General features: G+C 46.1%; 1 protein-coding gene across 3 annotated transcripts in view; it reads right to left on the bottom strand.

Moving 5' to 3' along the window:
* Window positions 1-12646, bottom strand: part of LOC133132133 (alpha-(1,6)-fucosyltransferase) — a 97473-nt gene that overhangs the window by 15804 nt on the left and 69023 nt on the right. For all 3 annotated transcript variants that reach the window (XM_061247338.1, XM_061247347.1, XM_061247329.1), the window contains 3 exons: window positions 8230-8348; window positions 6217-6379; window positions 2285-2399 (listed from right to left, as the gene is read on the bottom strand). In XM_061247338.1, the coding sequence (XP_061103322.1) occupies window positions 2285-2399; window positions 6217-6379; window positions 8230-8348 (397 nt within the window). The remainder of the gene's footprint in view (window positions 1-2284; window positions 2400-6216; window positions 6380-8229; window positions 8349-12646) is intronic.

A 12646-nucleotide genomic window follows, 5' to 3' on the forward strand; every position in this document is an offset into this window, starting at 1 on the left:
TGTTGCTGTGCTCTCTCTTACATACATACATCACGCCATCACATGCGGGGTGCCATCTTATGGTATGACAGGCAATTATAGGGTGACAATAGACGGATATGGATTTTGTGGGTGGAGCACGCCAATATGCCATTTCTCAGACACAGGTGACAGGATATCCCAAACTGATAAGTGGAGTCCTCATCCCAGCTACTGTACCTTCCACCAAGATAAGGTGGCAGTCCAGACACAGGGGTAAGATAACCATGGCAACACCACCAAAAAAAAAAAAAAAAAAAAACACGACGGAGAGGACGACTGCTTTCATTGATCGGTTAAAGGAAGGTCTTGAGGTGGACGGTGGGGGTGGGGTAGACTTCAGGGAGTGTGACATCACTAATAACCACATTACATTGCATCACTGCCATTTAGCGACCTACAGTATACATTCCTTACATCTACACAGCTGGATATACACTGAAACAATGGAGGTTAAGTACCTTGCACAAGGGTACAGTAGCAGTACAGCTTCACTGAACCTGCCACCTTTAGGTTAAAAGGCGAGTTCCTTAACCACTTAACTACACTACCCAGAATACCCACAACACCGGGCGCCATGTCACAATCGGCAGGAAAACCGCAGAGCCAATATACATGCAAAAAAAGGAAGAGAAGAGGCGGAAAAAACACAGCGAGTGATTGGCATCGGGGGAGGAGGCGGGGGTTTGGGAGATGAGTGATGCGCGTCGGCCTGCGACAGGGGCGCTGCCCGGAGTCGCTGTGAGGAGAGATTGCGGTGGCTGTCGGCTGATGAACGGCTAATGGGGAGCCTGGCAGCCCGGAACACTGATCCTTCATCAGTGACAGCAGCTGTTAACAGCGTGTTCCCCGCACAGCGAGCCCCGTTTCGTCAGACGCCGGAGCTCATTACGGCCTCTCCGCTCTCTCCTGCTCGCTCCTGATTTCTCCTCGTTAATGACTGTGGGAGATCTGGGAGGCGTGCGGAGAGCCGGGGGCGACTGGGAGGAGAGAGGGCAGACGACATGCACGGCGAGGGAGAGAGAGAGAGATGCAAGAAGAAGAGAAGAAGAAAAACAGACTCGGATAGCCTGGTGTCGTGTCATTTACAAGTTCTGTATGTGCTTTGGAAATACTACTACTACCTTGAAGAAAAGAGAGAGAAAGAGATTATTTTATCGTAATGATAATAATTTGTCATTTAGCTGACGCTTTTATCCAAAACAAGTAGATTGGACTAAGCAGGGGACAATCCCCCCTGGAGTAATGAGGGGTTAAGGGCCTGGCGCAAGGGCACAACAGCTGTGCAGATCCACCACCATCCTTCCGGGTCCCAGTCACGTACCTTAGCCACTTGCCTACAGGCGGCCCCACAACGTTTCCACGTTCTTAACATTGTTATTCTTTTTTCACAATCCAAATTTCTTGTTTCTGTGTATGGTTGCTGTTCAATTGTTTCTAGTCTTCAGCATTCATGTTTTGTTCGTTTTTATAACATTGTGTGCTTTGGCAACACGAAATATAGTGTTTTGTTATGCCAATAAAGCAAATTGAATGGAATTGAATTCAGAGAATTTGCATTTGCAAGGCTTGTTCTAAATAATTCCTGAAACTAGTGTATGGTAGCATAGTATAGGAGAGAGAGAGAGAGAGAGAGAGAGAGAGATAGAAGGAGAGAGAGAGAGAGAGATTGGGCAAATGAAGTGAAAAGGGGGCCAGAGAGAGGTGGTGAGAGCGCAGAAAAGCAGAGGAGAAAGATGATGAGACTGAAGAGAAACAGGTGAGACAATGAGACAAAGGAGAGACCCAGACAGATAAGCTGACGAGACAAATCCACCTGAACACAGCAAGTCAATTCACCTCAGTACTCTTACCTGAACAGTCTGGACACAGGAGCGCTATATTACCTGACTCTCTGAACTCTCTGTCCTACAGAACTACCTCCTCGTCGCATCAGTATTTAACTCTTTCAGTCCCACGGCACTCAAGCGTAACTATGGTAAATCCCAAGAGTGGCATATGACACTCTCGACCTCATACCAGATTGGCTGCTATACTATTCTCAACTTTCTCAGTTTTCTCAACCAAAGTCAAAACCCCTTGGGATTGGTGGAGCCCCTTCATGTTGGGCTTGGGACTGAAAGGGTTAAAGGAGAGCAGCTGCACTCAGACCCTGCGGGACTGGCCCCGGGTAGCAGTCCCTGTGGGAGGGCATCAGAGGGCGCCAGATAGAGGAGCAGAAGCCGAGAATGATGAGCGGCAGAGGGAGGCGGCGCCATTTTCCTACCTGTAGGTAGGTGATTCGGTTCTGCACAAGCTCAGACAGGTCTTTGGCCTCTTTCTCCCTCCACTCCCCGGCGCCGTCGGCCTGGCTGAGGTAGTACAGGTCCGTCATGATGGACCTAAGTCAGAACAGGAAACGGACAGGGGTCAGGGGTCACAGTGCTCCTGGAAAGTCAGTAATTCAAATACACACAAAAGCATATTTGCAAAAGCACTACACAGCTGTACACATACTACAAATAAAAAATGGATGGTAACATCTGCATACATGAATATAGCATACAGAACATTTGTGTAACCTAACTTAACATCCTACTTCCTTCCCTCAAATCTCATCGAAGTATCTGTGATACAGCTTTAGCCTGATTCTCACCAACAGAATTTGATCTCCATTGGCACACAAATCACACTCCAGTCTCTCATGGTGTCCCACAGGGCTCTGTCTTAGGTCCTCTTTTGTTTATTTACTTTCTCCCCCTTGGCTCTATCAGCATGTTTTACAATTTCATTTTTATGTTGATGATACTGAGATTTACCTCTACACCTTTGACAAGACAGAGATCATTTTGGTTGGGTTGCACCCTCTGCTGCAGTCTGTAACCTAGGAGTTAATTTTCAACACCACTCTCTCCTTTCAGACACACATTAATTCCAATATTGGCTCCTGAGCTGAAAATCGAGGAGGCAGAAAACATCCCCTAAAACTAATAATTGGTTTCGACTTGTTTAAATCATTTCCGTTGATTAACAATAGGGTTAAGTCACAAAGTACTGTATTTTCAGCTCAGGATCCACCACTGATTAACTCTGTAACCAAAGCAGCATTCCTCCTACAATCACTGTCTTTGATCCAGCCACAGTTCTCATAATGCTGAAACCCTACTTCATGCATCCATTGCCTCCCATCTGGATTATCGCAACTCACACGCTACTTCATGCATGCATTACCTCCCATCTGGATTAATGCAACTCACACGCTACTTCATGCATCCATTACCTCCCATCTGGATTAACGCAACTCAACTGCTTTGTGGTAAACCTGACAATTCTCTCAATAAACCTCAACACATTGAAAACTCGATGTACAGCAGCCTAGGTACTTATAATACAAAGAAATATGCTCATACCGTCCATGTTTGTCACCATCTTCATTGGCCTCCTATATCTGCCTGTATTCAATTTAAACTTCTCATCATCACATACAGTGGGATCCAGAATTATTGGCACCCTTACTAAAAATGGTCAATTGGATAATGGTCTATAGTTTATTTTGAAACATACAGGAAAACTATATACTTTTATTTCAATATATGTTGAAATCTCATGTTTCAATGTTTTTTATTTAGTAAACTCAGTTTTTCTGAAAAAAAAATTGAATTTGCCAATAAAATTTTACTTTCATTTAGTTAATCTCAGTCTGAAGGAAATATTTTGTGTCATTCCATCCTCCCAGTTTCACTAGAGTATAAAAATGAGGTAACAAGCATGCAAAATCCCTTTGTCAACCATCAGCATGGGAAAAGCCAAAGAACTGTCAATTCAGAAGACACAGAATGACAGTCCGTGTAACAGGTACAAAGAAATACATAAATGTGTAAACATACCACTTAGCAAAAATGCATGAAACACATGGAATGGTTGCAAACTTGGCAGGGAGAGGATGCAAGTGAATATTATCCCCACGGACAGCAAGGAAGAAGGCCATAAGTAACCCAAGGATCACGGTTTAAGAATTGCAGAGATTGGCTGTGCCTTGGGGTGACCAAGTCAAAAAAAAAATCACCTCTATACCAGGAAACTCTTTGGAAGCGTGGCATGAAGGCAGCCTCTTGTGTTTTCCAAACCTCATTGGCAATGTTAACTCAGGACGTAAGGGCAGTTGTCTGGCAGTCGGGTGTGTCGAAGTGTCCCTGGGCAAGACACCTAACCCCCAACTGCTCAAGACGAGCTGATTGCTGATTGGTACCTTGCATGGCAGCCTATCCCCTTTGGCGAGTGTGTGTGTGTGAATCGGTGAAGGAGAGGCATCAATTCACTTTGGATAAAAGCGCTATATAAATGCAGGCCATTTACCATTCATTGGAATTATGACTAGAAGAGAATTCAATGAGTGTATGTGAATGAGACCATAATTGAACATTATAGCCATACACACTATCGACAAAATGGAATGCATACAAGGAGAAGCACCACATATCTGATATCAAATATGGGTCATTGATGTTTTGGAGAGGTTTTGCTGCCAGTAGTCCATGGGCACTATTTAAGATCAATGGCACAATTAATTCAACAACATACCAGGAAATCTTGGCAGAAAATCTGGATGTCTCTGCTAGGAAGCAGATTTTTGATCATAGGTAGATTGTCCAACATCAAAATCCACGCAGAAATGTACAACAACCATGTTCTCCAGTGACCATCTTAGTTTCCAGACCTAAATTTTCCAGACCCTGAAAAACATGTGGTCTGGATGATAACCAAAGGATATCATTGATTCTGAAAAATTCTGCACGGAGGAATTGTCAGAAACCCATAGAATTCTCTTATGGAGAGAATTCTTCTATCATCAGCTGTGAAGGTCTTCCATGGCCTGCCAGTTCCTTTGCATTTAGTAAGGTCATTAAGTGCTCACTTTCTTCTTAATTATGTTCCAAACGGTTGATTTTGTTAAGGTTTGGCCGAGGTCTCTACCCATTTTCTTCTTGTTTCTCAGTCACAAAATGGCTTCTTTGACATTCATTGGCACAACTTTGTTCCTCATGTTGATAAACAGCAGTTTCCAAAGGTGAACGAAAGACTAGAGCGTTTAGAGCTCTCTTATACAGTACCTGCATTAAGGAGGCAATTAAACACACCTGAGCAATTACAAACACCAGTCAATCCATGCGTCCCAAACATTATGGTGCCCTGAACTGGGGGGAATATGTATAACCACTGCTGTAATTTCTACATGGTGAAACCAAAATGTATAAATATACCCTTTAACAAAACCTTTAACAAAAGAATGTGCACCTAAACCACACGTTGTTTGTGTGATTCCATATTGTGGCAAATCAGAGGGAAATGAAGATTTGATCATGGGTATTTGTCCCAAACATTATGGAGGGCAGCATATTTTACCCGTTTTATTATTGGTATTGGTATTTTAATTATCTGTTTATGTAAGCATTTTACTCGTTTATTACCTACTTCTTGTTTTTGTAAGGCAACCTAGGGAACTTATTTTTATTATTAAAAAGAGGAAGGCAATTTGCCAATATGGAAGCCAAATGAAAAGCGTACACGGATTGCTCTCGCATGGGAATGGATGAAAACAAAAAGCTATAGCAAGGCGAACAGGAGGCTGCTCGATTGCAAGGGATGCTGGGATTCCCAAAGATCAGAGGACCGAGCAGACGAGGTCCGTGGGCGTGTGGGGAAGGGCGGCGACGAGCAAAGGGGTTTTCCCGACTACCATTGGCAGCCTTAAAATTAGCGATGCAATCAGACGCAATTACTGCAATTAGTGGCCCGATTTCCACAAACAAATAAAACTGCCATCGAAATAAGGGAGCGTCTGACTGGAGACCACCATTTTGCAGAAATTGCCTAATGATTCCATTTTGCTAACCCGCCATAACCAGGCCATGGAGGGCAGGACTGTGACAATCGGTGAGAATGCATTGCTTTATGTTGCACACTCAACGCACGCACGCACGCACACACACCCGCCACCTCGCCTGTACTTAATCATCATCATTACGACTAATAAGACTAAAGATAATTAATGGCAATAATATATGTCCATTTCATAACGCAGAACGGTCAGAAGCATCTCACAGCGTTTTTTAAATACGGTTCCGTGAGGTACGAATGACACGAGCCAAGTAATAAACGTGACCCAGGGGTGTGCTTGCCCCACACAACCCGAATCCTCCCGGAGTGTCCGTGTCTGACCTCTGCTGGTGTCCCAGGTCCTGCAGCAGGCTGTCGATGTGCCTCTGCAGAACTGCAGACTCCACTTGACCCAGCTTTTTGATCTCGCTGCGCACAAAGTACCAAAGCTCCTTCACGCCATTCTCAATCTTCCTGCGGAGGACTTCCTGGTTCTTCCCGGGACCTGCTGGCGGGAAGGTGTGATGGACAGGAAGTGAGAGGGAGGGGGGGGGGGGGGGAGTGACAGGCAGGAACAGAGAGACGGTGAGATGCCAGAAGACTGGCTAACCTTCGGACACGCACACACTACGCCGGCCTGATTTTCAGCCCTGACCCGTCGTACTTTATTATTCCACGGTAATAAAGTAAGACAGATGGTGACATATCCATTTATTGGAGAAAAAAACCGGAACAAAGCGGCTCGGTTTGTTTGCACTGCTAATTCTGGTTTAGCCCCAGTAAGTAGCCGTGTCACAGTCAGTTTTGACCCCATTTTAATTAGCCTGAACAAATTCTAGGAGATTTTGCTGCCATCTTTTGCTGTGCTAACTGTCTGCACTGTCTGCAGCCAAACCTATTTTTTTTTATATTCATGATAAGCCAGACAATTGCAGATAAATATTTCCCTATTAAGAATATGCAGATATACAGATATCTGCTCAGTTAATAGAACAGTTCATGTGCACAGACACTGGTGAAATACACCGTGGCACCTCTAGGGGGTGCACCTGCACGCATCACATAATCCAGGTTGAAGCCTGACCCCGTCTGCGACCTACAGTACATTTGCCCGAGAAATGTGTCTGCTCAACTTGCAGTCATGCCCTCTGGACAACAAAAAGGTAGTGTGTGAGCAAGGGGGGGGTGGGGTGACCCAGAATGAGGGAGTTGGCGTGTGTTTTTCAGAAACACAATGGTACTCTGGAGGATTCTGGAAGGGCCTGGGACAAATAGCACACTCAACACACACACCGATACACACTCACAGACACACATAGACTCAGTGACCACTTTATTAGGTATATATTAGACTTATTTTTTAGACTTATTGGTAGCCCATCAACTTCCAGGTTCGAGGTGTTGTGTGTTCAGAGATTCTCTTCTGCATACCACTGTTGTATGCAGAGGAAATAGTTATTTCAGTTACTGTTGTCTTCCTGTCAGCTTGAACTAGTCTGTCCATTCTCCTCTGACCTCTCTCATTAATAAGGTGTTTTTGCCCACAGAACTGCTGCTCACTGGATGTTTTTTGTGACAAAGTCACTTCGATCACATTTCTTGCCCATTCTGAACAACAACGGAACCTCTTGACCATCTGTATGCTTTTATGAATTTAGTTGTTGCCACATGATTGGCTTATTAGATATTTTCACTGGAAGCTGGGGTACAGGATTATCAAAGTGGTTACAGACTGTATTTAGACCACACGCACATACCAGACATGGGTCAAATACGTAATTGTTTTGGATTCAAATACTTCAAACAGTGCGAGCCCAAACTTCTGGTCCTCTTGGTTGGCACAATAGCACCAGGGAAGATCAATGAAGCACAGAAATGCATTTGAATCCAAAATGTCCGAAACACACATTATATTACATTAATGGCATTTGGCAGACGCTCTTATCCAGAACGACGTACAGTTGATTAGACTAAGCAGGAGACAATCCTCCCTTGGAGCAATGCAGGGTTAAGGGCCTTGCTCAAGGGCCCAACGGGACTGGGACCCGCAAGGTTGGTGGCTCAGTCTCCCGGTGTGTCCACAAAAAAATCCACACAGCTTTTGGGCCCTTGAGCAACGCCCTTAACCTCACATTGCTCCAGGGGGGGTTTGTACAATGTCTAATCACCTTTGGGTGAAAAAAAAGCGTCAGCAAAATAACATGTCATGTAATGCTAAAGCAAATACAAAAATAAAGAAAGTTCTAGATGGCACAAATGGCAGACGGTCTCTGTTGGTCTTATGTAACGGTATCCTATAGCGCCGGCCTGACGGCACTAGTTCATATAGATAGAATACAGTGTGGGCTCTCTCACCATCTCCAGGCTGTCTCTGGATGCTGTTGATCTGCTCCTTGGCCTGGATCAGCTGCTCCTCCAGGCTGTGCAGTCGGCCGGCTGCCGCGGGGTCCACCTCCACCTGGCCTTCCGGCACCCTGCGGGAAGAGCCACGCATGAGCTGGCCTTCTCCATGGCAACAGAGCGGCCCGTCTGCGCGTACGTATGCCGTTCACGCAGGTCTTTTTCCTCGCTCGCGCCCATTCGTACGTGCCGTACGCGTTTGTAGCCAGCGCGCCTGTTTACGTGTTGTTCCGACTGTTGCCGTGTTTGTGTGTGTGTGCGCGTGAGTCTGCTCTGGCAGGTGAGCAACGCCAATCATCAGATTTCCCAGGGGGCAACAGCTCTGAACTCCCAGAGCCCATTTGGTGCAATAATCAGTCACCACGGCGACCGCCAGCAATTCGTTCAGTGGCGGCTGCTATTCATCTCTCCCTGCGACATCGCACATCCACAGCTGGGAGAGATCAGCACCCCCCCCCTACCATGCCTCGCCCCCCAAAACGCTCTCAGGTTATATAACACATATAACCCCCCCCCCGCCTCCCCAACACCACCAAAAAATCATCTTTTCCGTACAGCCTTCAGCCTCCTTAGATGACCTACAGGGAGTTAAGCAAGTAAAGGTTGGACTGGGGAGCTATAAGAACAGCTGCTTGAATAGGATTCTGTACCAAGCAGGAAGAGAGGGGGGAACTGTAGTGGTGCTAAAGGAATAACAACACTACCCCACTCCATAAATACTCACACCTCCACTAATCTCTCATTATGGTGCCAGGGGAGCCTTAAAAATATGGAAAGCCATGTATCCATAGAAGTCTTTCATCTCTGAACATACTTGGATGTTTGCACATACTTCCAGGAGGGGGCAGTTAACCATCTGCGAACGCAGTAAGCATGGTTTAGATTTCAGCAGCCTTTTAAAGACACATTCAGGTTCTTCTGTCGGGTAAAACCCAATGACCCCGATACAGGCAACCAGGCACGCACACCTGCACGCACACCTGCACACACACATAGAAGCACACATACAAACACACACTGACATACAAACACACACTGACATAAATGCACACACAAATGTATGCACACGCACACAGGCACAAACATAGACACATACAGGAACAACCAACACACACATACACACACACATGCAGATGGATCACAAACACGTCTGCTCAATAAAAAAAAGCTCTACCAACTACAGTACAGGTGTATCATATTTTTAAAATATATATATTTTATATTTCCATGTTAACAGTACTGATACAATAACTATTACTGTAAAGGGATGTGCCTATGAAATAGTTCAGTTCACCTTTACTGATAAGTTTTGTGGAAAAAAAAAAGAAATTCAAATCCTACATTAAAATTAAAACGCCTACTCAACAATCAAATATTTTAATAGTTTGGGCCAGCCTGCTAGCACACGCACACACACCCACACATGTCACACACACACACACACACACACACACACACACACACACACACACACACACACACACACACACACACACAATCACTCCATGAAACCTGGAGCAAAAACACAAGCACAGATCTAGGTTAAGCACCTAGGACGATTCCAGAGATGCACCCGGGTCTAAGAGCGGAACAAAAGTTCCCAGGCGGAGTGAATGCCGCGCTCTTCCGCTCTCCGACATCACCCCTATCTGCTGTCAAAGTTTCCAGCTGGGAGAGATCAATAACAGCCAGGAATCGGGTGGTGCGACAACGGAACTGACACACCCTCCTCTCTCTCTCTCTCTGACAATAATGAGAACACCGGAGCATGACTTCACACATTTGACATAAACACCCTCTGTGAATAAGGAACTCAACAACAAGGACAAGCCCCTTAAAGCCTCAACATCTATACAGGCAGTCACAGAGCCTGCATGTCCAATCCTATACCAGTTTAACAATATGTCACGCCGAAGTTTCCTTCTTATGCCATTTTCAGGGCTGTTTATGAAGACTGATATGACTATCTGGTCACATTTTGCCTTTATTCCAGTCCTTTTTTTCCGGTGCGGTACAGGCGGAGTATGAATACATCACTTCCTGCCACAGATGTGTCTCTTTTTGCCCTGTAAGCATGGCCGGGAGGACGTCTATACAGGTTCAGGGGTGCCCGTCTGCCCCGGAACCACCCCAGAGCAGTCACAAGCACGTGACCGTCCGAGCCTGCACCACACAGCTTGGGGAAGGCGGGGGTGGAGGGGGGTGGAGGAGTGGGTGGTGTTGTTGCCAGGCTGCTGTCAGAGACATGCTGAGCTCGGCATAGTTTTCCTGCGATGCTGAAGAAGAGAAGGAGGAGGAGGAGGGGAGAGAAGCCCAACTTGGGAGGATGCACTTCCTTGTGAAAAGGAGATGGAAACTGGGGGTGAATGGCTCTGCCCGGAGGTTGGCCCAACCGGCCAATCGGCAGGCGGGGGACAGGTGAGTTGCACGCAACAGCTGCTGCCTCCCATTGGCCCTCTCAACAAAACCTTGGCAAGCTACTGTCGGTGCTCAGACCCACGCAGCGGGTCTCATTACAGCGGTTTAAATATAAACCTGTGGGCGTGAGTGAGGGACGATGCAGAAGTTTCAGCGGCTCTCAGCTTCACGAGGGTTAGCGCATCTGACTAAATCCTAAATTTGCCACCATTTTCTCATTTATAAAAACCGTTCCCCCTTTCCCCCCCTCTGAAGTCGAACAGTGTGTTCACTCGGAACTGCGCCAGCACAAGTGAAGCACCCGTTGAGTTCTACAGGGGAGCATGCGCTAACGGGAGCAGAGGCTAATCCTTTCCCGGACCACAGCGGGCAGGCGGGGTGCGTGGGAAGGGCTAGCGCTCCGTTCGCATTGTCCGTGCCTGGTGGAGTTGAGCTGGGGTCGGCCGCCTCCAGCGGCGATAGCTCGGCCTGCTTTCGATTCATACTGACCGCCGGGGCGCGCTAGGCAGAGGCTGTCCGCGCCATTACGTCACGCGAGAGGCACAGCTGGCTGAAATGAGGCAGCCTGTAGCCTAAAGGCTATGATACACGGAAAGGTTGGTGGTTCCAGCCCCGTGAAGTCACGATAAGATCCGCACAGCTGATTTGCAAGACCCTTAACCCCGTATTGCTCATCAACTGCAAGTCTCTTTGGATAAAATCATCAGCAAAATAACAAATAATTAATTAAATTATTATTATTATTATTATTATTATTGTAAATGTAATCTGGCAAGACGCCAGACAGCACATTCAGAATGAGCCAGTTCTGAGAAAATTATCACACCATTTGTTGCTCATCTCGAGCCGAGTAGGGCCAATATCATTTTTAGACAAACGGAATCAAAATTTAACAGCAGTATATATTTGTGGAAAACACATCGATTAATTTGCTCGTGCGAGCGTAGTCAGAAAAACAGGTGTGGTTAATTAGCTAGATCCCCGACGGTAAGGTTGCCAGCAAAGTCAAGTTACCTAATATAGGCCACAGCAGCAACGGCTGGAAAAAACTGGGCCCAGCACCACGTTCATAGTGTGGGTTCAGTGAGCCCAGCTGTGCAGGAGTAACAGAGTGAAACATCTCGGAGCGACGCGGAGCCTTGGACTGACCACCCATCGTGCATCAGCGACTGTGACCGGTCGATCGCGTGCGTTCAGTCTACCCTTGCCGCGTATTTAGCTTCACCCAACACAATCGCAGCGCAGCTGGGCCGAGTGAAAAGAAGTAACAGCGTAGCGCGTCTGTCCGCTTACGGGCGCCTGAAACGGACGACTGGGCAGCAAGGAAGCAGACTCGCAACCGAACATTTCTACCATCAGACTCCACTGCCAAAGAAACAGGCAGAAATGTCAAACATCTTGTCTGAGTCACGGATAAGTGATTCGCAGCATGTAAAATAAAAGTAACAAACGCCATTATGGATTAGATATAAATACTATGATGCACAGCGATAAGTGCTGATGATTTAGGCTATATCTTATTTGTATTTGGATTATTGAATATCAGAAATTCCCACTCATTTTAAGGCGCTAAGCTAATGAGTCAACAAAGTTTAATCATCACAGTCAAACCCACATGTTTTGCAATAACAGCTACCCACCAAATTTATATAAATAAAAACATTCAGCATGGAAAATTTCAAAAAGTGGTGAAACATATTTCCTATTGGCAAAACTTTACTGTAACAGCCGAACTTGCCAAAGTTTCTCTGCTTTTGAATCCGGTCTCACTGTCACTTAAACCGTATCTTATTGGAGCAGAAATTCAGATCAATGGTGTCAGCTATTCTGCTCTGAAAGTGTGCCAAAGCATATTCCTATTGTCGGAGGTCCTGTTAACACAAAAGAGGTAAAGAATGCTCCGGATTACAGTGGGAGAAGGTAGGCTGCGTTGTGTTGCTTTTGTTCGTTATGA

Source organism: Conger conger, chromosome 1, assembly GCF_963514075.1.
Source record: "Conger conger chromosome 1, fConCon1.1, whole genome shotgun sequence".
Classification (NCBI taxonomy): domain Eukaryota; kingdom Metazoa; phylum Chordata; class Actinopteri; order Anguilliformes; family Congridae; genus Conger; species Conger conger.